The following is a 26,272-nucleotide window of genomic DNA, read 5'->3' as shown; positions in this document are numbered from 1 at the left end:
ATATGACCTTGCAATGACAGAGCGTCAATGTGCTGTGTATGAAGCTGAAGCAGTGCATGGCAGCCTCCCTTTCTTTATTACCACATATACTAGAGCATTTATGTGGGGCTGCTTCTCATCTAAATACTGGGGTCGTCTCCAGGTCAACCAGCAGCTCGTCAAAGCTCTAATTCTTATAGAAGCCAAATATAATTCTGATCAAAAGTAAAGCTTCTGCTATAATTCCAGGAGCAATGAAAATGTGAAAGGATTCCTAAAAACAAATCAAACACTACATTCTTTACATTTTCCCAAACCAGAGTAATATCTAGTTTTGCCACACATTTGAGCATCTATGTTATGAAAAAAAGCATTATCATGTCCCGATCTGTTAAACCATTTTTCTTTCTTTCATTCCCTTTTTTTTATCCTCCTATGAGGCATTTCCTGCCCTTGCCAAACTCTTAAATTGCAGTGTTAAGATTGGGGATTTTTCCAACAGTGTAAAATACAATAAAAAATCTATTTTTAGATTCTATAAAGAAGAATATCAAACTTTTGTACAGGAGAAAATAAAAATTCTGTACATTCACTTCAAGAAAAATTACTGGTGTCAGTTTTAAAACAACATTGCTTTAGCAGAGTTAACTGCTAATTTTAAATGATTCACGTGGCCTTTTTTCTCTTTTCCCTTAATGGACTTTTCTTTGCTATGTATTGGAAGTCTGCTTCTTTTTCTTTGGAAAACCTCATCTACTTAGCTTTTGCAACTCTGTCCTTTGAGAATACTACAGAATGAAATAAAGAAGTTGGGGTAATGGAGGGGAGATTTAGACAGAAGGAAACGGCGAGTTCTCATTGTTCTGTGGTAGTTGAAGTAAATGTCGATCTCATTATCCTTGATTTCATTTATTTCCTGTCTCAAGAGTTTACAAAAAGCTGACTCTTTTCTCCTGAACAAGAAGCATGTTATAGTCAAGTGATTAGAAAACAATAGTCATTTAATATCAACATTTCCCTGGGTGGTTAGAAAGCTGATGAAGTTATGACTTTTATCTGTGAATCTAAATTTAAAATTACAATATTAGCATTTCCTAGAAACTATACTATTATGCATTTCTCCACTACAAACTTCTGGAGAACATATAATCCCTTTACCACAATTGTCATATTTTAAAACTGATATCTAGAAATAGGTTCTAATAAGAAAAACATTCAAGACTAACAAATTATAATCAGAAGATATATAGGGAAAGAGACCGATTTTCTGTATCCGAATCTGGAATTAACACACCTTTTTTCCACCTAGCACTAAATAGAGTTTATAGAGATTCAAACAGATGTGACTTCTTAAATATATTGACACATGTCAGAGGGAGGGGGAGTATTCCTTTCATTAGCAGGAATTAGGAAAGCTGGACTCCAGTTTCCACACTGTGACAAACTCAATGGGTGACTTGAAGCAAGTTTCCATCTCCTTTTGGGCCTTGGATTCCTCAACTGTAAAATAAGAGTATACCGACTTCAGCATTTTATGTTTCTATAATATAACTGGATATGAAAGTACCCTGGATAGCACAAGAAAAGGAATCTATGTATCATGAGTAGCACTTTAAAATGTGTCTCATGGTTTGTTTAGAAAATTACTGTTCAGCTGAGTTTACCATCCTTAAGAAAAAAAGAAACTTTTTTTTTTTTACATAAAAAGTTTTCTCCTTAATATAACGTACATTTTTTTTTAGCACCAACAACATTATCTATTGATGACAACCCTGGCCTGTTTACTTCTAGCCTCTTTAACAATGACTTTTAATTTAAATCCATTACTTGCTGTGAATGCTCCAAGTAAACACTGATTTTGGGGGGTTATGAGTAACATGGACATATGCATTAAATCACTTCAGCCTATGCTTTGTCTATACTGCTTTTATTTCTTTGTTTTAAGTGCTTGTACTATCACAATCACCCAACTGGCATTTAAAATCACTAAATAAAAAAACTATCAATCATTTTTCTTTTAACTTGAATTTAAAAAACAGAAAACAAAAAAAAAAGTAAAGAAGAAACCAAAAAACAAGCCCTTAAATGTATGTGTGTGTGGGGTGTGTGTGTGTGAATCTGAGTTTAGTATTATTATTACATAAAAATCGTAGCATTCCCTTACATAAAGCAAGAGACCCAAAAGAAAGACTAAAAACTGAATGGAAGATTCCACTGGATTCTTTGTTTTGGGGCATATAAAGAGAATTTCCTTTCCTTTGCCCACATAGTTCATTTCTTAGCATAATCCTATAAAAAATTGATAGTTTCACCCAAAAAAATCAGAGAACAGAAAGGTATGTTAAAAAAAAACCTATAATGATGATTATTTTGTTCAGAGGTTCTTAAAAAGGAGTCCTTGCTTTTGGTGATTGTGGCCCCATCAAATTATATGTAATATTTGTAGGTGTCATAATATTCATTTTAATAAGGTTCTCAAAAAGATACATGATTAAAAAAGACTAATAACGATTGATCTAGTCCAAATGAGAAATCTTCATACTAGAGTGAGGAGGAATTTGCCACAGTCACATCATTAGCCAGTGCCATCAACAGCACCAGAACCGAAATCCCCAGGGCTCCTCATGCTAGTACACATTCAAATCAATTACGTTTCTTAAACTTGTGTCATTTTGCAAAGAAACTGCCTGCTTTATTTGTTGCAAATGTAAAGTAAGCTTATAGAGATTTCAAGGATACCATTTCAATTTTAACATTTATTGCCATTAAAATTACTGTTTTAAGATTGGGCTGACAAGAATTAGCTGAAGAGAAAGAATCCCTCAAAACAAAACAAAACTCTTGTATACACGCATGATGAAGTCCTAGTGTCATTCCTACTTACAGAAGCAAAAATTACCTAGGTTTAACACTCAATGTTTGAACATCCACTAGAATTTAAAATAGACAAAGAAGCTCATCTGGTATAGCAGACCTACTTGGAAAGATCATTCTTCTTGAAAAGTCTTCGACCAGTTATACTGATATGAGATGTATTAATATAATCACATAAATTATAATTAGTAAAGAGTAATGCATATCAAGCCTGTACTGACTCAAGTTTCTTTTTACCAGTTTCTTTCTGTTGTGTGTTTTTATGAAAATTATTTTTATTTTAGAAAGTGTTGCCAAGATGTACTGGTTATTAAACATGCCTTCAGAGCTAAATCTGCAGGAACATTGCACATTTCCCATATCTTTTTCTGACTCACTTTCCTTCCAGAGACAGAGAAGAAAGAGTTCCAAGGAGAGGAAGAAATAGCTGTAAGTAATATGTTCATGAGCATTTAATGCTAGATGGTTTAACATGCTTGATTGCTATTGGTGAATCAGAGCAAAAAAATGAAAGTAGCATCTATCGTGTTATGTTATATCATGCAAAATTTTAATAAAGGCAAGACAAGCTACACTGCTGATTTCAGCAATGTGCTATATGTGATAGCAATTGATAGATGTCTACAAAAGAAAATCATTAAATTGTAAAAATGCCTTAATTCTTAAGGTAATGAATTATATTCTCTGAGCTGAGAATATAATGGCCAGGGAGCACAGACTGATAGGCTCACACAGCACAGTCCCAACAGTGACTTTAAACTCAATAATTCTTTATCGAGACCCAGAATACCAGACAGTGCAACAAAAATATTCTTGATCCTGAACTTAAATTTCAATAACCAAATAAAGAATTCCCTCCCGTATAAAGAGTAAAATACAGGTTTCCTATTCAGGGCTTTGACTACACTTTCAATGTCTCCAGCATAAACCAACGTGTGACAAAAGAGAGAGAACTTATATCTCAGTGACCAGTGGCAGACACAACACCCTTTGGTCTTTAAAGTGCAAACTAAACAAAGCACCTTAAGAGGCTATGATAAACTGCGCTGGGAAAAAAAAGTAAATAAAAATAATAGAGGCCAAAATGCTGAAAAAGGAAAAAAGTTATTAGTCTGTATGTCCCTTTATAATTTACAGTAATGATATTTTCCTCATTAAAATGTAATAGTAATAGATTAAATAAATTGGGAATGGAAAGGACCGATTAAATCACTGTGTCTAAATCATGCCAAGGGAGGGCAGACTTCCCTAGACAAAGGAACAAAGAAGAAAGAAAAACATAAAAATAGATATTATATCAACATCTGCAAAAGATTCATTGAGCAAAAAGTCTCCAGATATCAAGTAGAGGTATTAGCATCAGTAGTGAGCAAGATTAGATATTGACACAAAGTACCCGTATCAATACAGAGTCCTGTGCTGTATTTTCAGACATCTAATATATCTGCCTGGAGCTTTTCTAAATCAAAGCTGCTCTATTTTTACTCACATAGAAAATGTAATCTGAGTTTCAATGAATTTTTAATTTTGTTCAATCTTGCATTTTTTCAACCAAAAACAATTTAAAGAGGACCAAAGCTATCAGCCTCACAGTGAGAAAGTGCAACTCCTCACTAGGGAGTTCTTGAATCTGCCATAAAAATCAACAGTGTGCGTCTAATAGTTTTCTTTTAATTTGAGCAGTGAAAAGTGAATAATCACATCAAATATTCTTCAGGGCCTCTTTGGTTTCCAGATTAAACATGTAATGTGACCTGTCATCTTGCCACATTCTCTGCATTTCCATTTTAAATAATCATAAATAAGAAAACCTTGCTACTCTTTGGCATGACACAGCTGTTTGATTCAGCTGCATTTCAAAGTCTTAGACATTGCACTCATTCCTTCTTTAGAGTCCTTGTTCATCTCAAAGGTTTTCAGCTGAAAGATTCTTTATTGTACTCAAATCTTGTCCCATATGAATTGTTTTGATTACTCAGTTTATGAAGAGTCTTAGAAATTGAATTGGGTCCACAGCAAAAAACACCAACCGTTTTCCTGGAAAAACGAAGGGAGAAAATAAAAAATCAGGTGAAAAATTAGGCAGAACATGACAAGAAGTATGTTTTAGTAACATGTTTAAGTTGTTAACAAAGTTAATTTCTTGCTGCTTTGCATACAAATAATTTTCCAATTGTTACCAAATTTAAGTGGCCACGAGAAAGATATTTTACTTACCTTATGCTTTTCATACTAGAAATCGAGATCATTCAAACAATACAACTATGACCACATATTTGCTTATTATCAGACAGAGTGAGCAGTCAGCATGTCATTGATGAGGGCAGAAACCAAGTCAAGAGCAGCAATTGATAGATGTCAGCTGCTCCACATTTGACATATGAATAAATTTCCATCCACCCTGGACCATATCAGTTCTTCTCATACTAAATGTTTTACAGACATTTTTCCCTTAAAGATGCCATGGATTTTCTTTTTTTTTTCTTTTTTTCTTTTCTTTTCTTTTATTTATTTTTTTAAAGCTCTTTATTGGAATATAATTGCTTTACACTCTCCCATGGATTTTCATGGGAAGTGGTGAATAAGACAAAAGAAAGGAAAGCTATTACCAATTTGAAAGGATAATTTTAAGTGACTAAATTACATCTACATTAAAACAAAAGGCATATTAATCTGGATACATTTTCTTTTTTATTTATGTGCCACAATAATTGCAACAAATGCCAAGCAGATTTCATTACTTGCTAACATAAAATTTTAGTAGATAAATTATACATAACCCTAACAAATAGAATAAATAAATTCCACAAAATGACTACTATTTCACATTGATTTCCTCCAAAGTTTGTTGATTTGCATTGAATTCTTCCTAGGATATCAAAATGATTGATAATTTTTTATCACATCTTGGTCAAATACAGTATATATTCATTATCTGAGAATAACTTGCTGAAAAAAAGACAGTGAATCCATTTAAATGGGTACCAAAATTTATAATAAATACTGAAAAAATAGTTTTATGAAAGCTTTTCACCTTCAAAAATTAAATAAAGAACTGCAAAATAAACTTTTACTTGCAGCCATGATGGAGTAATAAGGACTAGATTTACCCTCTTGCATTAAAAAAATAGGACAAAACAAATAATATATGAAACAGTTATTTCCAGATACTGTACAGGCAGCACAGAACTGTGAGCCCAACAACTATCTCTGCTTGTTGCCTGAAGGCAATTTAGAAGCTGTAGCACAGAAGAGGGAAACTCATGCAGCGACTGGTGGTCTTACTGAATTAAAGAGAGAAGAATGTAGTTCACAAAGGCCAGAGCAGCTAGAATTTATGGTGCAGAGTATGGAAGGGAGGAGACATCAAAAGAAAGAAGCTCTGGAGATTTGCAGTGGAGTATCCTCAAGTCTTTGGCTGGATACTAATCTCCTCGTGTGTGTGAGCAAACCATGTGAACCTGGGTAAAGAACTACCATAGAGCAGTAGGCCAAACACTCTGAGTTTATAAAAGGTTGCCAACAATTCATATTCCCATGAGCCAAAATGGAAAGATCTATATATAGTACATTGGCAATGGATAGTGTACTCAAACAGGTATTACCTTATTTACAAGGGGTAGTGAGGATGTTGGAAAATTAGCCTTTGGAGGCTGCTCTGGGCTCATACTAACAAAGCTTAAAAGCAACCTTTGAAAAGATCAAACTGAACCCAAGTAACAAACTGTATGCCAGAAACAAGTCCAACAATATTGAAAAGAATGAATAAAAATTTGGCATCTGACATCAAAACTTCAAAGTATACAACATTTAATAAAAAGTTACCAGGAACGTACATAGCAAGAAATTATGAACTATAACTTGAAGTGTTATGGGAATTAAAGAGACACTAGAGATGCACATGCACAGATAAAAGACTGACCATGTGAAGAGGCAGCAAGAGGGTGGTCATCTGCAAGGCAAGGAGAAAGATCTCAGAGGAAATCAGCCCTGTCAGCATCTTAATCTTAGACTTCTAGCCTTCAGAATAGTGACAAAATAAACTTCTATTGCTTCATCCATAGAGCCTGTGGGATTTTAGTATGGAAGCCCTAGCAAATTAATACAAGAAGAAAGATCAAGTCAATAGAAACAGGGCAAGAATGACAAAAATACGGTCATTGAAACAGTGATAGGAAACACGCTTCATATGTTCAAAGATAAACACCAACATGATGAGAAAGGAAAAAAGATCTTTTAAAGACCTAAAAGGAAATGCTAGAGATTAAATGCAATATTTAAAATGATAAGTATACTGGTGGGTTAACAGAAGAATAGGCACTGAAGAAGAAAAGATAAGTAGACTTGAAGATATAGCAGTAGAATATATCCAAATGGAAGCACACAGAGAACAAAAATTGGGCAGAAAAGTGAATAGGGCCTCAAAGTCCTGTGGGACAATACCAACCAGTCTTTCATACATGTAATCATAGCCTCAACATGAGAGAAGACAGAAGGGAAAGAGAAAAAAAATATTTGAAGAAGTAACTGCCAAAATTTTTACAAATTTGATGAAAACAAACAATAGATTCAATAATTCGATGAAATCCAAGGAGAATATGCACATACACACACACACACGCACACAGAACAATATAAGGCAACTTATAATAAAACTCTGAAAACCAGTTACAAAGAGAACAACACAAAAGCAGCCAATGGGGGAGGGAGCCACATTACACATAATAAACAGAAGATGATGGATAGACTTCTTGTCACAAACTATGTAAGTCTGCAGGCAATGAAGTGAAATCTTCAAAGTGCTGAAAGACAAAAAAAAAGTCAACTATTCTATATCAAGCAAATTCTATACCAAACAAAAATAACTTTCAAAACTGAAGATGGAATATAAACTTTTCTAACAAAAGGTGAGGGAATCCATCACCAGCAAACTAACACTATAAAGTATATAAAGGGAATTTTTCTGGAAGGAGAATGAAATCAGATAGAAATGTGACTCTACCCAAAGCTATGAAGGACATCAAAATGGTGAATCTGTGAATAAATACACTGTATATTTTGTCTGATTTTTACTCTCTTTAAAACATAATTGATATTTAAAACAAAAGTCATAACAATACATTATGGAGTTTATAGCATATGTAGAAGAAAGATGAATAAGAACAACAGCCAAAGAGATGCAGGGGGAATGGAAGTACATGAAGTGGTAATAACATTATTTGAAGTACACTGTGATAAGCTAATGGTGTACACTGTAAACCTAGAGCTATGCTTCTGCAATTTCAACTTCATCAGCATCACCCAAGGCACTTCACAGACCACAGATAGCAAGGCCCTATTCCTAGGTCCTCTGATTCAGCAGATCTTGGATACAGTTCTAAAAATTTGGTTTTCCAACAAGTTGCCAGGTGATGCTAGTCTAAGGATTGCAGTTTGGGAACGAATTCCTTGAAGAAATAACTAGCATCAAACAGAGAGGGATGGCTAATATGCCACTATAGGAGAAAAAAAAAGGAATCATAAAAAAATACTCAATTGAAAAGAAAGTAAATGAAGTAAGAAAAAAGAAAAGAACAAATGAGATAAATAGAGAGCAACGGTAAACTGTTGGACTGTAACTCAATCCATGGGAGCCAAGAAAACACAATGAGGAAAAGATAGTCTCTTCAATACATGATGTTGGGAAAACTGGATATTCACACGCGAAAGAATAGAACTGCACCCTATCTCATACTTCTCCCAAAAATTAACTCTAAAGGAAATAAAGACTTGAATATAAGACCTTAAACCATCAAATCAGAAGAAAACACAGAGGAAAGAGTTCTTTGACAGTGGTTTTGGCAATAATATCATGAAACTGACACCAAAAGCAAAAATAAACAAGTGGGACTACATCAAATTAAAAAGCTTCTGCATAGCAAAAGAAATGATCAACAAAATGAAATGGCTATCTAGGGAATGGGAGAACATATTTGCAAATTACATATCTGATAAGGGGTTAATATGTAAAATATATAAGAAATTCATATAACTCACTAGCAAAAAATAAATAATAATAATAATCCAATAAGAGGAAATGCTTTCAGCTTTTCACCATTGAGTAAGATATTAGTTTTGGGCTTATCATATAGGGCCTTTATTATGTTGAGGTATGTTCCCTCTGTACCCACTTTTTGGAGAGTTCTCATCATAAATATATGTTGAATTTTGTTAAAAGCTTTTCCTGCATCTATTGAGATGATCATATGATTTTTACTCTTCAGTTTGTTAATGCAGTGTATCACACTGGTTGATATAAAGATATTGAACCATCCTTGCATCCCTCAAACAAATCCCATTTGATGATGGTGTATATTCCTTTTAATGAATTGTTGAATTTGGTCTGTGGTGCTGGGAAGACTGTACAGTTAATGTAAAAAGAATGAAATTAGAGCCTTTTCTCACACTACATACAAAAAGAATCTTAGATTAAAGACCTAAATATAAGACTATAAACCATAAAACTCCTAGAAGAAAAAATAAGCAGAACATTCTTTGATATAAATCATAGCAATGTGTTTTTGGATCTGTATCCTAAAGCAAAGGAAACAAAAGTAAAAATAAATGGGACCTAATTAAAGTTCAAAGCTCTGGCACAGCAGGATACCATCAACGAAATGAAAAGACAACCTACTGAATGGGAGAAAATAACTGCAAATGATATCACTGATAAGGGGTTAATATTCAAAATATATAAACAGCTCATAAAACTCAATATCAAAAAAACCAACAACACAGGTAAAAAATAGGCAGAACAACTGAATGGACATTTTTTACAAGAGGTACACATTGGCGAGGATGTGGAGAAAAAGAAACCCTTGTACACTACTGGTGGGAATGTAAATTGGTATAACCAGTATGGAAAATAGTATGGAGGTTTCTCAAAGAATTAAAAATAAAATTATCATATGATAAAAGAATCCCTCTACTATGTATATACCCATAAGAAACGAAATCACTTTCTTGAAGTGTTATCTGCACCCTTATGTTTATTGCAGCATTATCTAGAATAGTCAAGACATGGAAACAACCTTAGTATCCATACATGGATGAATGGACAAAGAAAATGTGATGTGACCTGATACACACACACACACACACACTGAAATATTATTCAGCTATAAAAAAGAAGAAAATCCTGCTATTTGCAACAACACGGATGAACCTTGGGGACATCATGATTAGTGAAATAAATCAGACAAAGAAAGACAAATATTGTATCATCTGATTCATATGTGGAATCTAAAAATCCCAAACTTATAGAAACAGAGCAGATTGGAGGTTGCCAGAGACACGTGGGGGAGGTAGGGGATGAGTGAAGGCTGACAAAAGGTTACAAACTTATAGTTACAAGACGAATAAGTTTTAGGATGTAATGGACAGCATAGTGACTATAGTTAGCAATACTTACTGCATATTTGAAAGTTGGGAAGATAGTAGATCCTAAAAGTTCTCATCACACAAACACAAAATTTGTAATTATGTGAGGTGATAGATATGTTAATTAACTTTATGGTAGTCATTTTGCAACATATACCTATCTAATTGTTACATTGTATACAATATTGTATGTCTATTATTTCTCAATAAAGCTGGAAAAATGAACAATATTTCTAATCTATGTAATGATAAATGTAATTTATTTTGTAATTAATGAAATGTAATAAGATGTAAATAGTTTAAACACTACAACTAAACCCTAGAACTACAAAACTTCAATATACATGTATCAAAACCTGACAGAACTGTAAGGACACATAAATTTAGAAATATAGTTAATGATTTCAACACTCTTTCTTGGAAATTGATAGGACAAGTAGACAGAAAATCAGTAAGTTTACTGAAAACTTAAATACCACTATCAATCAACTGGAACAGTATTTATAGGGTATTTTACTCAAAAACAATGGAATACAAATTCTTTTTGAGTGCATGCGGAACATTCACCAAGACGAACCATATTCTGGGCAGTAAAACATGCCTCAATAAATTTTGAGGATTGAAATAACAAGGAGTATGTTTTCTTAAAACCTATTTGAACTAGAAATAAAGAACAATACCCCTATATTTGAAATTAAATAGCATACTTCTAAATAAACAATGGGTCAAAAAAGAATTCACATGGAAAATTTTAAAATATCTTGACCTATATAAAAATGAAGATAAAAACATATCAAAATTTGTGGTATGTAGCTAAAATGGTGTATAGAGGGAAATTCATAGTATTAAACACTTTTATTATAAAAGAACCAAGATCTAAAATCAGTGACCTATGGTTCCACCTTAAGCAACTAGTAAAAGAAGAGTTGATTAAACCCAAAGTGAGCAGAAGACAGAAAATAATAAAGTATGAAAATAAATTCTTATGCTTAATAAAATTTAGCTTACTATTAAAACCAGAGCTAGACACAATGGATTACTTGAACAAAACAGAATTACTGAATTTATACCACCAAAACAAAACAAAAACAAACAAGCCACAGTGTAGTTTTCATTAAGGTGAAAAGAGAATAAGACATTTTGTCTGTTTGTATATAGTCTCTGTCAGCACTGCATTATGACAATAAGATATCATTATTTTCTTTATTGGCTTTCATAGAGCAAATATAGAGTTAGACTTTCAAATTTTGCAGATTTCCTAAAGTCTTGTCTTAAATACTTCATAATAAAATCATTATTTTTAAAGCACTGTATATGATCTTTCTTTTTTTCTTACATTTTTGTCTCCCATTATTAACTAGTTTAACTCTAGGAGATCTTTGTAGAGAATGTTGTTTGGGGGCAGATGTTGGCAACTAGTTCCATAAATGTTCAACATACTTGTGAATATTTTCCTATTATACCAATACTCGTTTTTCCATGCATTTTTTTTAAAGTGTGTTATCTCATATAATGAGAGCTTATTCACTCTTTAGAGATTATTCACTCCTTATGTTACAGATTCAGAAGGCTTGAGTGACTTAATCCAGGGACACAGGAGCAAATGTAAGAGACCAAACCTAGGCATCCTTAATCTGTTTTGTTTTTAAAACACCATGAGGCAGTAAAACATAGATATGTCTCAGACATTTCACCCAATCCCAGAACAGTTTTCCCTACTCCAAAGGCCACATAAAGTTTATTCTTTATTTTTCCCTTCCCATGATGCATATATTCAACTAAGTTAAGGTATGATTTACACTTTTACTATAAATAATAGAAAACTGGATCCCAGGTATAATAAATAATTTTTAAAAAGACATACAAGAAAGAGATCACTCTCATACATGTGTGCAAATTTCTATGCCTCTCTTCTCTATTTTTATCTCTTTATATTCTCTCAACAATTTATGTACATGAAGTTAACCAAAATTTTACATCTAAAATGAAGTCTTCTATTTAAATAGTGCCTTTTTCCAGTTAATGAACCCTTAAGATTCTTTTCCTAGCCATGCTATAGAAAAATCCTTCAAAAAATAATGCATCTTAGGTGCCTGTCCAGAGCAAATACACAAAATGAAAGTGTCGTACAAAATGTCAACAGTAGATGGTGCACATTTGCTCTTCTTAGATAAGCTTTGCTGTTTAAAGAAAATGAACGTTCTCTCTTGAGAACTAACCAAAGAAACCAAAAATCTCAATGTAATTTCTTGCAAATGATCCTCTACTGTTTGGGGGTTTGGTTTCAGAATTGAACAAAACCAAACAAGCAAAACAAAGAAAAGAACTATCAAAGTTTTCAGCACTATACTGTGAAAACTAACAAAAGAATGCTTGTCAGAAGTCAATTAAATGTCATTAGGGAGGAAGGCATCTGTGGTGCATAGCAAGACCCAGGTGAGTACAGCAAGATGATTACATCTAAGGTGGATGATTTTGGGGAAAGAAATATAACCAAAAGTGGGTTGACTTTTGTCTTAAACTAGGGACCCGAATATTACAAAGGACCTCTGCTTTCTAAATAATGCTTTCCTCTTTAACCCAAAATTACTTCATCAAGGGAAGGAAATATAGAAGTGCTTTCACATATGGCTGCAATCTGAATTACATGGGTCACTATATTCCTTTTTAGATGTTGCTTCTGTGGCTTCACACCATGATTCCTAAAACAAAATCTCTGAAGACGAAGCCAAATGCCATGGTGAACCTGTGATTATTTCAATAGATCATATTCATCCATGAATTTATAAATCGGGGCTTTAAAAAAACTCTCCATCTAATAAGCGGCCTCGTTAGTTTACAATTAAATATCCTTTTTATATTTATCAAAACATACTTTTAAAACTATAAATTAATCAACTATATGCTAATAATTGTAATGATAACTCAATCTAGAAGAGAAAAATGATCACTGGTGCTTTAGAGTTACAGGAAATTTTAAAAATTAAATCTTCAATTTATATACATTCTTATTGCAGAAGTGTATTTAGTTTAGCAACAAAGGTAGGATTAGTTCAAGTGTAAAATTATATTGAATTTTGGCAAAATTCTGCAAGTTAAACAGGATAGAAATACAAGTTCAACTAGACAAAAAAGTGATGTAAAATTTCTAGCTGATAATGAGAGCTATAAAAGATACAAATATATGAGTTGGTATTTAGATTCCAGCAGATATGTTTAGAAGAGTTACATTAATTTTAAAATGTCAATATCTGCAGTATGTTAGAAATTACAGCCTTTGGAACTATTTAAACTTATGATGAAACTTTTTCGATGCCAACTTTAAAATGTGTGAGTGGGTATATGGTTTTCCAAAGACTTTTAAAATTCTTATAGACCATTGCCCTACACCATGATATGATAATTTTACAGAAGACAAATGGGCTCCCTAGTCTTTCCCTTAAATTAATGCTTTCCTTCAATACTAATATCTTTGGATCAAAGATATATAGCCCATAATGCTGGAATTCTTTATAGAATTACAGCTTCAAAGAAAAAATATGTTTAGAAATATTTCTTATTTACAGACTACATATTAAAGAGTTTTAAAAACTAACAGTTTTTTAAAATGTATTCATTCTGGTAAAAAGGTACCAAAAATCTGATTTTTAAGTGCATTCACTGTCAGAACTACCTGAAGAGCTCCCTTGTTTACTAATGTGATTTAAAAAAAACTTTACCAATGATTACCTGATTTATGCTATGGGAATGAACACCCTTTATAATATGGATTTATACAAATTTAAAAGTAGCTAGAAGAGTCTAGTTCATGAATACTTTATATACTATTTTTAAGCCAAATTTTAATTATTTGGCATTACAGATACTTGAGGTGGTCCCTGCCTTGCTTTCCCCCTTGGTAGTGATAACTGAGTGTTTAAGTGACTCTGTAATTTGTAAACCCATTACTAAGTAATCTTTAAAAACTTCATATGATGATTTGGGAATATTTTAATTTGATCATTAGCCACATGTCAAATTTTTTGAGGAATAGCACTTACCCTCTATTACATTTTGCTATTTCATCGAACAGAAGTTTCCACTGAGGACGTCCAATAAAAAGTCTTGAATTCAGTGCTTGATATTTTTCTCCAATTATCTTCTGCCAAAAAGAAAACACTATATTTTATATGACATGGAGTTGGACAAATAACCCGTTTCTCTAACATCATCTTTGCTGGTTCTATGGCTTTCTACCAAATTGCTGTGATATAAAGAATATAAGTATCAAATGGCAACCTATTAAGCACAGTCATTTAGAAGCTTCATTTCCTCCCTCTTTCCCTTTAAAATCCATTATCTTCTTGAATGCCAGTATTACAAATAGCTGATTTTCCTAGACTTCAGTTAGTTGCTTCATTTTTAAGCAACTGCAGCATTAAAGAACGCATTCTAATTGCCTACTCTCAAAAAAGGCACAGTATATAAGCTTTATTGAAGCATTTTTGTACTGCAAAGTTATCATATTTGGCTCATTATATGAGTAAAATACTACAAATTGTCACCATAAATTTAGGGAAATGATCCTGGATATAATAGCCTAAAACAGAAAGCTCCAAATTTGGGATCTATCAAGAAACAACTTCTAATGGACTGGTGTTTGCAATTAACAGAGTATTAGATCTGAATTGGTGATAAAGAGAGTGAAGTGAGAAGAGAGAAGAAAGTGTCTTGAGTCCCGGGCAGACAAACTGAGAACCAGATATAATTTATGCTCCATACCTTAATTACAGCGAAACCATGAGGAATAATGACTTTCTTCATGAGAACATAAAATAAAATGTTTTTATATACCAAGTAGGGTAGAAATCTGACTAGAAAATAGGCTTAGATGAGTTTTGAAGTAACTGACAAGCTTTCATATTTTGTATTCAAAGTATTATAGAAAATGTATGATGGAAAATACTATAGTAAAACTTGTGAAACCATTTCATGTCCACGTTTATACGGTTATTCAGCTCTTCAGTGTTGTTTGTAAACAGTTTCTTCATCTGTGATATGGGATTGCAATATCATTTACCTCTTGAGTCTGTTGGAAGTACATGAGATAATGTATATGAAATGCTCAGCACAGCGCCTAGCAGTGAAGTAAATAATGCATGATGGCTATTACTTTATGTAGTTTCCCTTGAAGAGAAACAAGCTTAATTGTGTATGACCTTATCTTCTCTCGCCACATAAAGCCTCCCCTAGATGAATGCAATCACAAGACTGTTCACATATGTTCTCATCTCTAGATGAGGTGACTGTGAAAAGCAGAGAGAGGAACTCAAAGGTCTGCTCCAGCTCCCCGTGAGGACAAGTGAAAGGCAGAATACGGCTGACTTCAAGGACAAGCCATGAGTTTGCCGGACACATTCCAAAAGAGGCTTCGCTCTGGGAAATGTCTCTTCAAACCACCTGCAGAAATTTTCTTCTAGCACAGCCCCTATAGTAAATCTTCTATTCTCAAGGCACTTGTTTAATTTACAATAACATCCAATCACATACCTGTATCCCATCTGTCTGACTGAGGTACAGCTGGATGTTGACATAGTCAGGTCTGTTCTCTTGCCAAAACTGAGAGGACATAAAAGTAAACAGACATTAAAATTTGTTCTGTATACACAGACTCTCTTCTATCCTAACATATGTGATTCTACGATTTAAGATGTATTGTCTTATCACAGCCAACATCTATGAGCAAATGTACATACATACATACATACATATATATGTACCACATACATGTCAGATTCTAAAATTAATAACATGCCACCTGTTGGTTTAATTAGTTATGATGGAGGTAGTGGATGGGATTAGTTCTCTGTTACCTTCATAGATACAAAATCAAACATGCTAAATGCTACACTAATATTCCCCTAAATCCTTCCCAATTATTTCTCATTTTATTCCCCAAGATCCTCTAAATTTTACTCGAGTTCACTTTCAGAAAGAATATGATTTCTTTAAAAGTAAAAAAAGTGATACTTAATAGGCATGCTAGGAATCACACAAAACAAAACAAACAAAAACAAACAAAACCTGGTTCCAGTTCCTACCTTCTTCCTACTCAGCACTGTTTTCCCTTGTACAAAAATGTATGAGGCAGGAAATATACCTGCCAAAATAAAATAGTCTGGAAAAGCTCTCAAACGTTTTGATACCTTGAAAAATAAACTGACAAAGAAAAACATCTGAAGAAAAACGAATTTAGCAAAGGGGGTAAAGCGTTTTGTCCCCATATGCTTCCCTTTACCAGAAGGCAAAAATGAATCTGCTAACGACTCTGGCCTTACTCGGACTGAATCCTGACTTCTGAAATCTACATTTAAAGAAATACTATTCCTCTCAGGCCTCCTTTCACTATCCTGAAATAAGGAGATGCTAAAAGATATGGAAAAGGAATCAAAAATAGAAGAGAAGGAAGAACACAATAACCATGGTGCACTCTGGACAAGGGGATGAGCATCTGATGTGTAGAACCCACGGAAAGGCTTAGAAGAGACCAGCACTTCTTCAATAGCCAAACTATTTCTTGAGCATCAGTGGGCACAGTAGGTTTGCTGGAGATGGTATGGCTTTGCTGGACCTCATTGTAGCAAAAGGATCAATTGATTTCAAGCACTATTTCTACAGAGTGTGAAAGTAATGATTTTTAAATGATTTCTAAATAGAAGGTTCGGGAATGCAAAAGAAGTCATTTTGCAAGTAGGAAGTGATTAAGTGAGGTTACATCACTCCTCTGGCACCCATTATAATCATAAGGGCACCTGGCAGATGACTGAGAGACTTGTTTCTATTGCCATCACTGTCTGACCTTGAGACTTCTAGGGAGTTATTCAATTTATAAAGGCCTCAGTTTCTTCATCAGGACGGTTATAGGGTTGAATGACATTATCTTACAGGTTTCTTCCAGATCTAAAATTATACATTTTCTGACAGGTGGCAACTCTAACTTATAAAATCCCAATAAAAACATGTTTTACTTTGAAAGGACAGTGGTAATTTTCAGCACCCATAATATTCTTAAAATATAATCATTAAATTCCACACCACAGCTGCCTCAAGTTACATCCAAACACTAAAGTCATTTTAAGGCCCTTTAGGAATTGAATCAGGGTTTATGAATTTTAATTGTGAGGACACTGAGGAGTTTCCATGTGCCAGTAATGGATAGCATCTCACAAAACACATGATTTGCATTGATTTTTGTTTTAAAGAGCTACCAGGATACTGCTCTGAGATCACCCCAATAACTCCTGCATCAATAACTGGTGTTTAGTGCCCATAGCCTCCAGAAAGAAGCAAGCAGATTTAAATAATGTATTTAATGATTTCAATGTCTCCATTATAACTTATCCTTCACTGAAAACAAGCAATAGTATCTACTAAAGAAACACACACACACACACACACACACACACACACACACACACACGCTGAACTTGGTAACTCAGTGGCAAACACAGAAAATAATAAAAGATTTTTCTTTTTAACCCTCAGGGGCACAATTAAAGAACCAGTGTTCATGCTCTTGATGTGAAAAATCAAAACAAGTATGCAGAGATGTGTGTACAAGGTAACCATCACCACATTGTTTACACCAGTTTTAAGCTTTTATATTATTTGTTCTATGGAATCCTAAAGGTAAAGCATATTCACCAAAAAACTTGAGAAGAAATCTTAAGATTCAACTACTTTGAATGTCCGGCCACTTATATTTTTTTTCTTTCCTTTATTCCTTTCCTGCCCTGCTACTTGCCTTACAAAGCATCTATTATTCAAATGTACCTTTCCACATCTTGGATCCAATTATAGCCTTTTATTAAAAGAAGTATAGGCTCCATATCAGTTCAAATTTTTTTTTAAACTAGAAAAACAGGCAAAGGAAGAATTAGGAAATCCAAGAAGTAATACAAGTGGTTGATAAGCATAGGAAGAGAAGTTGAATTTCACTAGCGTTCAGGGAAAAATACAGTGAGATCTCACTGTTTAAGAGATGGATAGAAATTTAAAAGATTGGTAATATAATGTTTGGAATAAATTTCTCTTATATTCTTTGGTGGCAATGTAAATTATTTTAGCCTGCTTGGGGGACATTTTGTCAGTATATATTAAACATTTAAATAAATTCCCAAAATCCTCAGAGACTCGAATTCAGGAAGTCCAATCTCAGGCATTAACCTGGAAAAAATACTTACACATTTGACAGTGGTGAAGATGCTCTGCTTGAAAGATTTTCCTCCCTTAACCTCAAGGACAGAACTACCTCTTGGTTTCCTACTACTTCACTGGCCACTCTGACCAGTCTCCTTTATTGACTTATTACTCATCTTCTGCTCCTCTAGAAACTGCAGTACCCTGAGGCTTGGTATTTTCACACATACCCTCAAGATGATCTACAATCATATAAATATGCTCAGATCCTTTCAATGGCTTCTCATCTCTCCCCCCTTTTTTTTTTCTCCTGATTTAGCAGGCCCTTGGTGAGTCCCTGGAGTCTGCACTTCTTTTTATTGTGGTAAAATATACATAGCATAAGATCGATCATTTTAACCATTTTCCAGTATACAGTTGATTAGCATTAAATACACTCACATTATTGTGCAACCATCACCACCAATCCATTTCCAGAACTTTTTCATCCTTCCAAACTGAAACTCTGTGTCCATTAAACAGTAACTCCCCATTTGCCCTTCCTGGAAACCTCTGGCAATCACCATGCTACTTTTTGTCTCTATGAATTAGACTACTCTAGGTCCCCTGCATAAAGGGAATCACACAATAGTTGTCCTTTTATGTCTGGTTAGATAGTAAGTTTATAAAAAGCAATTTGCAGAACAATACAAATAGCATGACAGAATTTATAGAATGCTTGCCAGTTACATCTGTTTACATAGATTGGGTGGGGATTTTGCTTCATGTGGATTATTAGAAAAATTTATAGTAAAGATGCATATGTGTATTACTTGAATAATTTGAAAAACAAAGATAGATATAATAACAGATAAGTAAAAGGTTACACGTAGGATAGATGAAAATGCCTGCTTTCATCTCTGTAAGGAATAAAACCTAGAATTTGGGGTTTCTGAAATTCTGTATACTGTGCCAAAAGTCCGCTGATGATCCAACCTGGAATACTGAAGGTGGAGATAAGAGATAAAAGCTATTAGAACAAAGGATGAAAGGTGTAAGAAATTTCCTGTTGAAGCTTTCCTCCATCTGTCCTCTGTCACAATCTCATATGCATTCACCTTCCCATATTCATACATCACTAGCCATATGCATACATTTCTATGTTAAAACATGTCCTAAATATACACAGAAATTCACAGATACCAATATCAGAAAAGATGGATACCAAATTATTAACAGATTTTACCTCTATGGGGTTTTTTTTTTTTTAAGTTTAAGGGATTTTTTTCCCCTCCACAATATTATATGCGTATTTTCTGGTTTATTCTATAGGGAACACTTAATACTTTTATAATTTAAAATAAAATAGCTATTTTTACATTAAAAAAGCTGCAAAAGTAAAAACAAACCTAATTTTACCTTGTTATACAACACACAGAGTAAGTCTGCAAACCAACGGAAGGATTGGATGTCTCTGCACACCCAAATAAAATATAGTCTTCTAAGCTTGTATGGTTTCCAGTCATCCCTTTAAAATTAAAATAACATGATAGTGATTATGATGGCAAAAAATTAAGAATCTCTATATCCTTGAAATTTTGCTTCTCATTAGTAAGCAACCCAAAGAAAAAACAGTCATTTACATTCTAGCATCTGACATACCACTTACTTTAACTCCCAAGTTTATTTAAAACGCAATGTACTGACTCAAAGATATGATATACTCCATGAATTTAAGTGTTCATGCTTGTGGGTATTATATCCATATCACCCATTTCCATCTGAAGGTAATAAACTAAACTCCCAGATCAGAGTAACATCAGCTCTGCATCTCAGAAAAAAAAAGTTCTCTATTTGCAGTGAATTCTATCACTCAACAGGGCTCCAATGGTCCTCTTGCCCTGGCTTCCAGGCAAAATGAGCCAAAACCATTCCAGAAAGTTGGTTGTTTATCCCCTTCTTAATAATCATTAAAGAAAGAGATTTCACAATCACCTACTATGTAATGCATTCCAGCAACTCACAATTCCAAGTCTGGATTCCTCCTTAGAATTATGAAGTAGGCTTGAGGTTAAGAAAATATTTGTCCTTTTTCTAAACTTTAGGGGCCCAAATAACTTACAATACGTTTTCAGGAACAAATAATTTCTGGTTTGGAATATAGTTATTTTTCTAAGAACCTCCAAAAGTCCCAAATTTATATCAAAGTATTTAAAATTGAAATAAAATATCATTCAAACACCACTTCAACTTATTATTTCCTTTTTAGTATTTTATATAAAATGGACTTTTAATGCAAATTGTGTTTTCTTGAAAAGTGAATGGAATAAATTTTGCTTGTGGTTTCATGACAATTACTGTCAATTAATTTTTGCTTATAATTCTAGAACTAAAGTAATTGAATAAGTATATCCTGGTTAAGCAGTCTTACTTTAGAAATTTTTATTCTTCAGTCTGTTGTAAATTTGCTGAGTAACAGACCAAGGAATGATGTGCTTATTTGTCATCTCCTCAGAAAGGCTTTCCCTGACCATACTTCTAAAATAACCCTGGCCCTTTATTTCTATACCCCACTAATCTCTCTCCTCTTCACCATAGTTCTAATAATTTCTGAAATAATGTTATTTATGAATTTTTCACTGGTTTATCTTCTACCTGCCCCATCGGAATGTAAACTTTTTAAGGGCAGGGACTCTCTTCAGTCATTGCTGCATTACCAGTAACTACAAGATAAACTGGCACATAAGAGCTCAAAAATGTTGTTGACTAAATGAATTAGTAATGCTACTTACTCCTGATGAGAAAGTAAAGAAGTAGAGGCTGGTGGAATGACTTTAATAGAGGAAAACGACAGAGGAATGTATAATTGTGATACTGACATTATTTTACAAGAGAACATGCTGAAAGCTATAGACCACGTATTCAGAATCACTCTATCATTCCCCTTATTAATCAGTAAATGGAGTTCCCTGAACAGTAAGTAAAAGAAGTCTGTAAGGAATTACTTCTTACTGAAAGAGAGATGTCTGAAATATGGACAGTTCTCTATTTAGACTAATATAATGTATCAAAATGACATACAGCAGAGTGTTGAGTATTGACGCAAAAGGAGTTACTCCAATGCCTCCAGCCACGCAGAAGCTAACCTCATAGTTCAGTGATTCTTCAAATGGACTTCCAAAGGGACCATCAATGTATAGCCTGTGGAGGAGGCAGACAACGGTGGAAAGAATGAAAATGAGTGAAATTAAATGTCTATAATGTGTGGCAAACATGTTAAATCTAGTGTCTAGGCTTTGTGATGGCTTGGGCCTCATTTCATTGTTTCTCATAGTGATGAGCTTGAAGGAACAAGAAATGTTGCTAGTGAACTGTCAACATTAAAACAAGTACATCTGTTTCAAAGCATGCCTATTTTGAAGGAAACATTCATTTAAAGTGATCTATTTTATTACTATATTGGACCAAATTAAAATATCTCGTTTTACTATGTCTAAATTCAATGTTATTCTCCATGGTAAAGCCAGTAGCAGAAATATTTCCTGAAATCTTTACCATGTGAACAGAAAAGAAACTAACCCTGTTCCTCTTCTTGCCCTGGTTAGGTTTATTAGCATAGAAATAGCCAGAGAAGAATCTCAAAGGAATGTCTAATTACTCTACTTGTGATTGTATATTCAAATGCACGTGTGTGTGTGCACATGCGTGCATGTGTATGTGTGTGAAATCCTTAACTACAATGAAACTTGCTAATTGTTCACTCAATATTCTTCCTGTTGTGGTAGTTTCTGGTGTACAGCAGGGTGATTCAGTTATACATATACATATATCTATTCTTTTTCAGATGATTTTCCTTTATAGGTTATCACAAAATATTGAGTATAGTTCCCTGGGGCATATAGTAAGTCCTTGTTGGTTACCTGCTCTATATACAGAAGTGTGTATATATTAATCCTAAATTCCTAATGTATCCCTTCCTCACTTCTCCTTTGGTAACCATAAGTTTGTTTTCTATGTCTGTGGGCCTATTTCTGTTTTGTAAATAAGTTCATTTGTATCACTTTTTTTAGATTCCACATAAAGCAGTATCATATGATATTTGTCTTTGTCTGGCTTACTTAGTATGATAATCTCTAGTCCATCCATGTTGCTATAAATGGCATTATTTCATTCTTTTTATGGTTGAGTAATATTCCATTTTATATATATATATATATATATATGTATGTATACACACACATACACACACACACACACACACACACACACCACTTCTTCTTTATCCATTCCTCTGTTGATGGACATTTAGGTCTCATGCGTGCTTAGTAACAAAACATTAATGTTTTTCAGGGAAGCAAAGTGCCCAGCCAAAATACATTCCCCACACTGCTTTGCATCTATTTTGGCTGTGCGACTATATTCTGCCTAATGTGCCATAAATGAAAGTGCAATTAGAAAAATTGGAAGGTTCCTTGAAGGAAGCTGTCTCAGTTAAAAGTTGCATCTCTATCCTTGTCCCCTTCTTTTCTCCTTCCGGGTGCCTGAAATGTTGACTTGATGGTCTAAACACTTATCTTTGATGACTATAAAATTGCCATACTCTCTATGGACTGCCTAGTTCTAGGTATCTTTATGTTAAAAAAAGAGACCCATATATGTAAAACATTGCTATTTTAAAGTTTTTTTCCTTTTATAAAATTTTTTTTTTCCTTAAAAAATAGTAACTGTCCAAAAAGAAAATTTGTGTCAGCTTTATGATATAAATATCTTTATTGTTAATCCTGTTAATCTGTCTCTTATTACAGGGGAGTGTCAGCCAAGAACCTAGAAGGGTAAAGAGAAAATTATTTTTCATCCTCAACACTTCCTAAAAGGAATAGCAAACACAAGGACATTTTATTTAACCAGCAAAGAATAGAGAGAGAAGTAATTTCATTACATGAAATTACCTCTTTCCTACTTGTCTGTTTTCCAACCCACACATTCCCACACACACCCTCCCTACATCCTAAATAACTACTCCCTGGTTTTCTGAAATAACTTTGGGCAAGAAAACAAGAACTTAGGGTTCTAGCCACTTACTAGCATTGGGATCACAGACATGTTGCTTGTCCTAACTCTGATTTTCTTCATCTAAAAAAGTACCAATCAGATGTGATAACACAAAAAGAGCCTACTAAGAATTGTAAATGGCCACAAACATCAGACATGCTTTATTTTAATGGTATCAGTGTACCATCAGGCTCTCGGAAAGTCCAGCATCAGTACAAGAAATGAACTAAGTCAGTGTGAGATGAGAAATGTAGACAGGAATTTGGTTTGAAGGAGATTAAATAAATGGGGGGGAAATTAATGTGCTCTTATGTAATTCTACTCTGAGTAAGGCACAGTAAAAAAAAAAAAAAAAAAGAGACAGACATAAGAAAACAAGAGGAAAAAAATAGAAAGAGATGAGTAATTGAGTAATTGCAATTTCAGTCTTCAAGGGGGTTATAAAGAGGCAAGTGGCTGAGACCAAAACACACACAAGTAGGAAATAAGGCACAATTTGAGAAGTATAACACACAATTTAAGCATATTATATATCCACATTACATGCACACAAGGCTTTGTACTTTTCACATATTATAATCTCAACAGTTTATAATGTGGGTACAGTATCATTATCCCCATTCAACAAACGAGGAACTTAAGACCACAAGGTGCCATGACCGGTCTGAAGTTCCATGCCTCCTAGATGGAATCCTGGGGTGAGGGTGGGGAACAAGGTGTGAGGAAGAGTGAGAGGTGAAGAACGATAGACCAGGGTCTAGTCTGTAAAGAGAATCTGTCAGGTTTTGCATCTCAGTCACAGATCTAAATACAACTTTCTGCCTGGAAATAAGATGTGCTTTGGTGACAGCCATTGGTTATATGTGAGAATTATCTGGAACTAACCCTGTTTGTGCGTAAGCAGGAAAGGAAGGGCACCGTTGCCACACAGCTGCTTTGTTTGAGCAGCCGTGTGCTCCATCAGATAGGTGATGAAAGAAGTGAAAAGAATGTATACCTTTGCCAGTGATAGCGTAAAACAAAGAAAGTTGCCCACCATCCAGTTCTACAAGAAAAGTCACTAGCCACTGCGGTCGCTGACCTACAGTACACCCTGAAAGGAGTTCAGGGCCAACATCAAAATGAGGGGCTCTGTGCTCTGGGAAAACAGGCAAAAAAAGGCCTTCATATAGTTAGAAATATTTCAGGAGAAATTTTTTATGAACCTGGATTCTTGCATCTTCCCACACTTGGAAAAGCACTAAAGTCATTCACTGGCATATCTGTTCCTCGTGGCTAGCAGCAACCTTCTGCTAAAATGTGTGCTTGACTGCACGTACCCCTTTGCAGAAATCCCACGTACACTGGCCTCCACCCCTACCTCCGAACAGTTCTTCAGAGCTATCTAAAAGGCTGTCTGTCTTCTGGGCTACATTCCTCAGTAAGATACAGAATAAACTCGACTCCCAGCTCTTACGTTGTACGTTTTCTCCCCCTCTCCAGTTGACAATAGTCTTTGCAGTGATAGGAAAAGGAGACGATTATTCTCAGCAAAAGCAAGATGGGGTCAAATGTTAGAATTGTTCAGTGGTGTTTACAAGTTTTATAGCCATGCACTTAAAAGTTAAAAAAACAAAACATTTTTATTACGGAGATTATAGCAAGGGGTGAGGGTGAGGAGTGGGGAGGGTGAGGAGTGGGGAGGGTGAGGAGTGGGGAGGTTGAATAGCTTTGCTGTTATGATTCTGGAATTCTCTGTCCCCAATTTCTCTGTGACCATAAAATTACTGTTTAATTATACATTTTGAAATATGCTAGTTTCTCAGGAATTAAAATTTTGCATTAGAAAATAGACTTCATTCAATAAATATATTTTACAAGAATAAACAAAGGATGTGATACGCTAGCCTAAAAGATCTTGTGACTATTAGCTGTACCCAATGAAAGAAAAGGCTGTGAGAAGGCCGTGTATAAAGGTAAAAATAAATAATATTTTTTTAATCGGCATTAAATGGATAATAACACTGAACAACTTTACAGTGTTTTAAAGATTACAAAACACATCTCTAAAGTTCTGATCTGATCTCAGATCAATCCTGTGTTTGGCAAAAATGGGCATTCCTTCACATATTCTATCTGGGTTGCTGTCAAAGGAAATGTTATTTTTAATGAAATTTCAGAATTTAACAAGCCTCTGGGGCGGTGAGGGTTTTTTTTAAATAAGAAAATAGCTATCTTTGAATAAATGAGGCAACCCAAGGATTATTTTTCTAACCAAAATAAATTTTTAGGCCTAATCTTGCTGTTTATGTAAAGATACTACAGTGTAAAACAAACAGTCTTTTCCTTCACTCTTCTGGCGTCAATAGAGCTATGTGATTGGCACAGTGCTACATGCTTTTGATGAAATAGTTGTAATTATTAAACAAGAGTTAAATGGTATTTTCTACTTCACCGATTAGGAAGCTGAGGTTCTAGAAGTTTAAATATTTCCTCAAGGCCACAACATCTAATAAGTGGTTTATACCGACCACCAGAATGAGCTCCATTTCTGTTTACGAAACCAAACAAACCAAAACTATCTTCCTAAAAAAAGAAGTTCATTCTAATTCTTTCAACCAGAGAAATAATCAACTGAACATTTTTTTCATTGACTATTAACTCTTCTTATGTCTGAAAATATTTTTACCTTAAAGTCTATTTTATCTGAAACAATATTTCTTTGGTTAGAATTTCTCTGCTGTATTCTTCACTTCTTTAACTTTTCAGGCTGTCTTTACCTTTATGTTCTGAGCAAATCTCTTGAAAACAG

The 26,272-nt window shown here is 34.0% G+C and overlaps 1 protein-coding gene across 2 annotated transcripts in view; it reads right to left on the bottom strand.

The window, feature by feature from the left end:
* Positions 1-2,675: 2,675 nt before the first annotated feature.
* The window catches only part of NOX4 (NADPH oxidase 4), a 155,432-nt gene continuing 131,835 nt past the window's right edge, over positions 2,676-26,272 (bottom strand). The window contains exons 14-18 of one of the 2 annotated variants that reach the window (XM_057750659.1): positions 21,511-21,630; positions 19,849-19,957; positions 15,802-15,870; positions 14,313-14,413; positions 2,676-4,890 (exon numbers count right to left, since the gene is read on the bottom strand). In XM_057750659.1, the coding sequence (XP_057606642.1) occupies positions 4,770-4,890; positions 14,313-14,413; positions 15,802-15,870; positions 19,849-19,957; positions 21,511-21,630 (520 nt within the window). In that variant the 3' untranslated portion in view covers positions 2,676-4,769. The remainder of the gene's footprint in view (positions 4,891-14,312; positions 14,414-15,801; positions 15,871-19,848; positions 19,958-21,510; positions 21,631-26,272) is intronic. The other variant, XM_057750660.1, reaches the window with a different exon arrangement.

Source organism: Hippopotamus amphibius, chromosome 9 (assembly GCF_030028045.1).
Source record: "Hippopotamus amphibius kiboko isolate mHipAmp2 chromosome 9, mHipAmp2.hap2, whole genome shotgun sequence".
Classification (NCBI taxonomy): Eukaryota; Metazoa; Chordata; class Mammalia; order Artiodactyla; family Hippopotamidae; genus Hippopotamus; species Hippopotamus amphibius.
The sequence above is the reverse complement of the archived record's forward strand: the minus strand, read 5'-3'. Positions and strand labels throughout refer to the sequence as shown.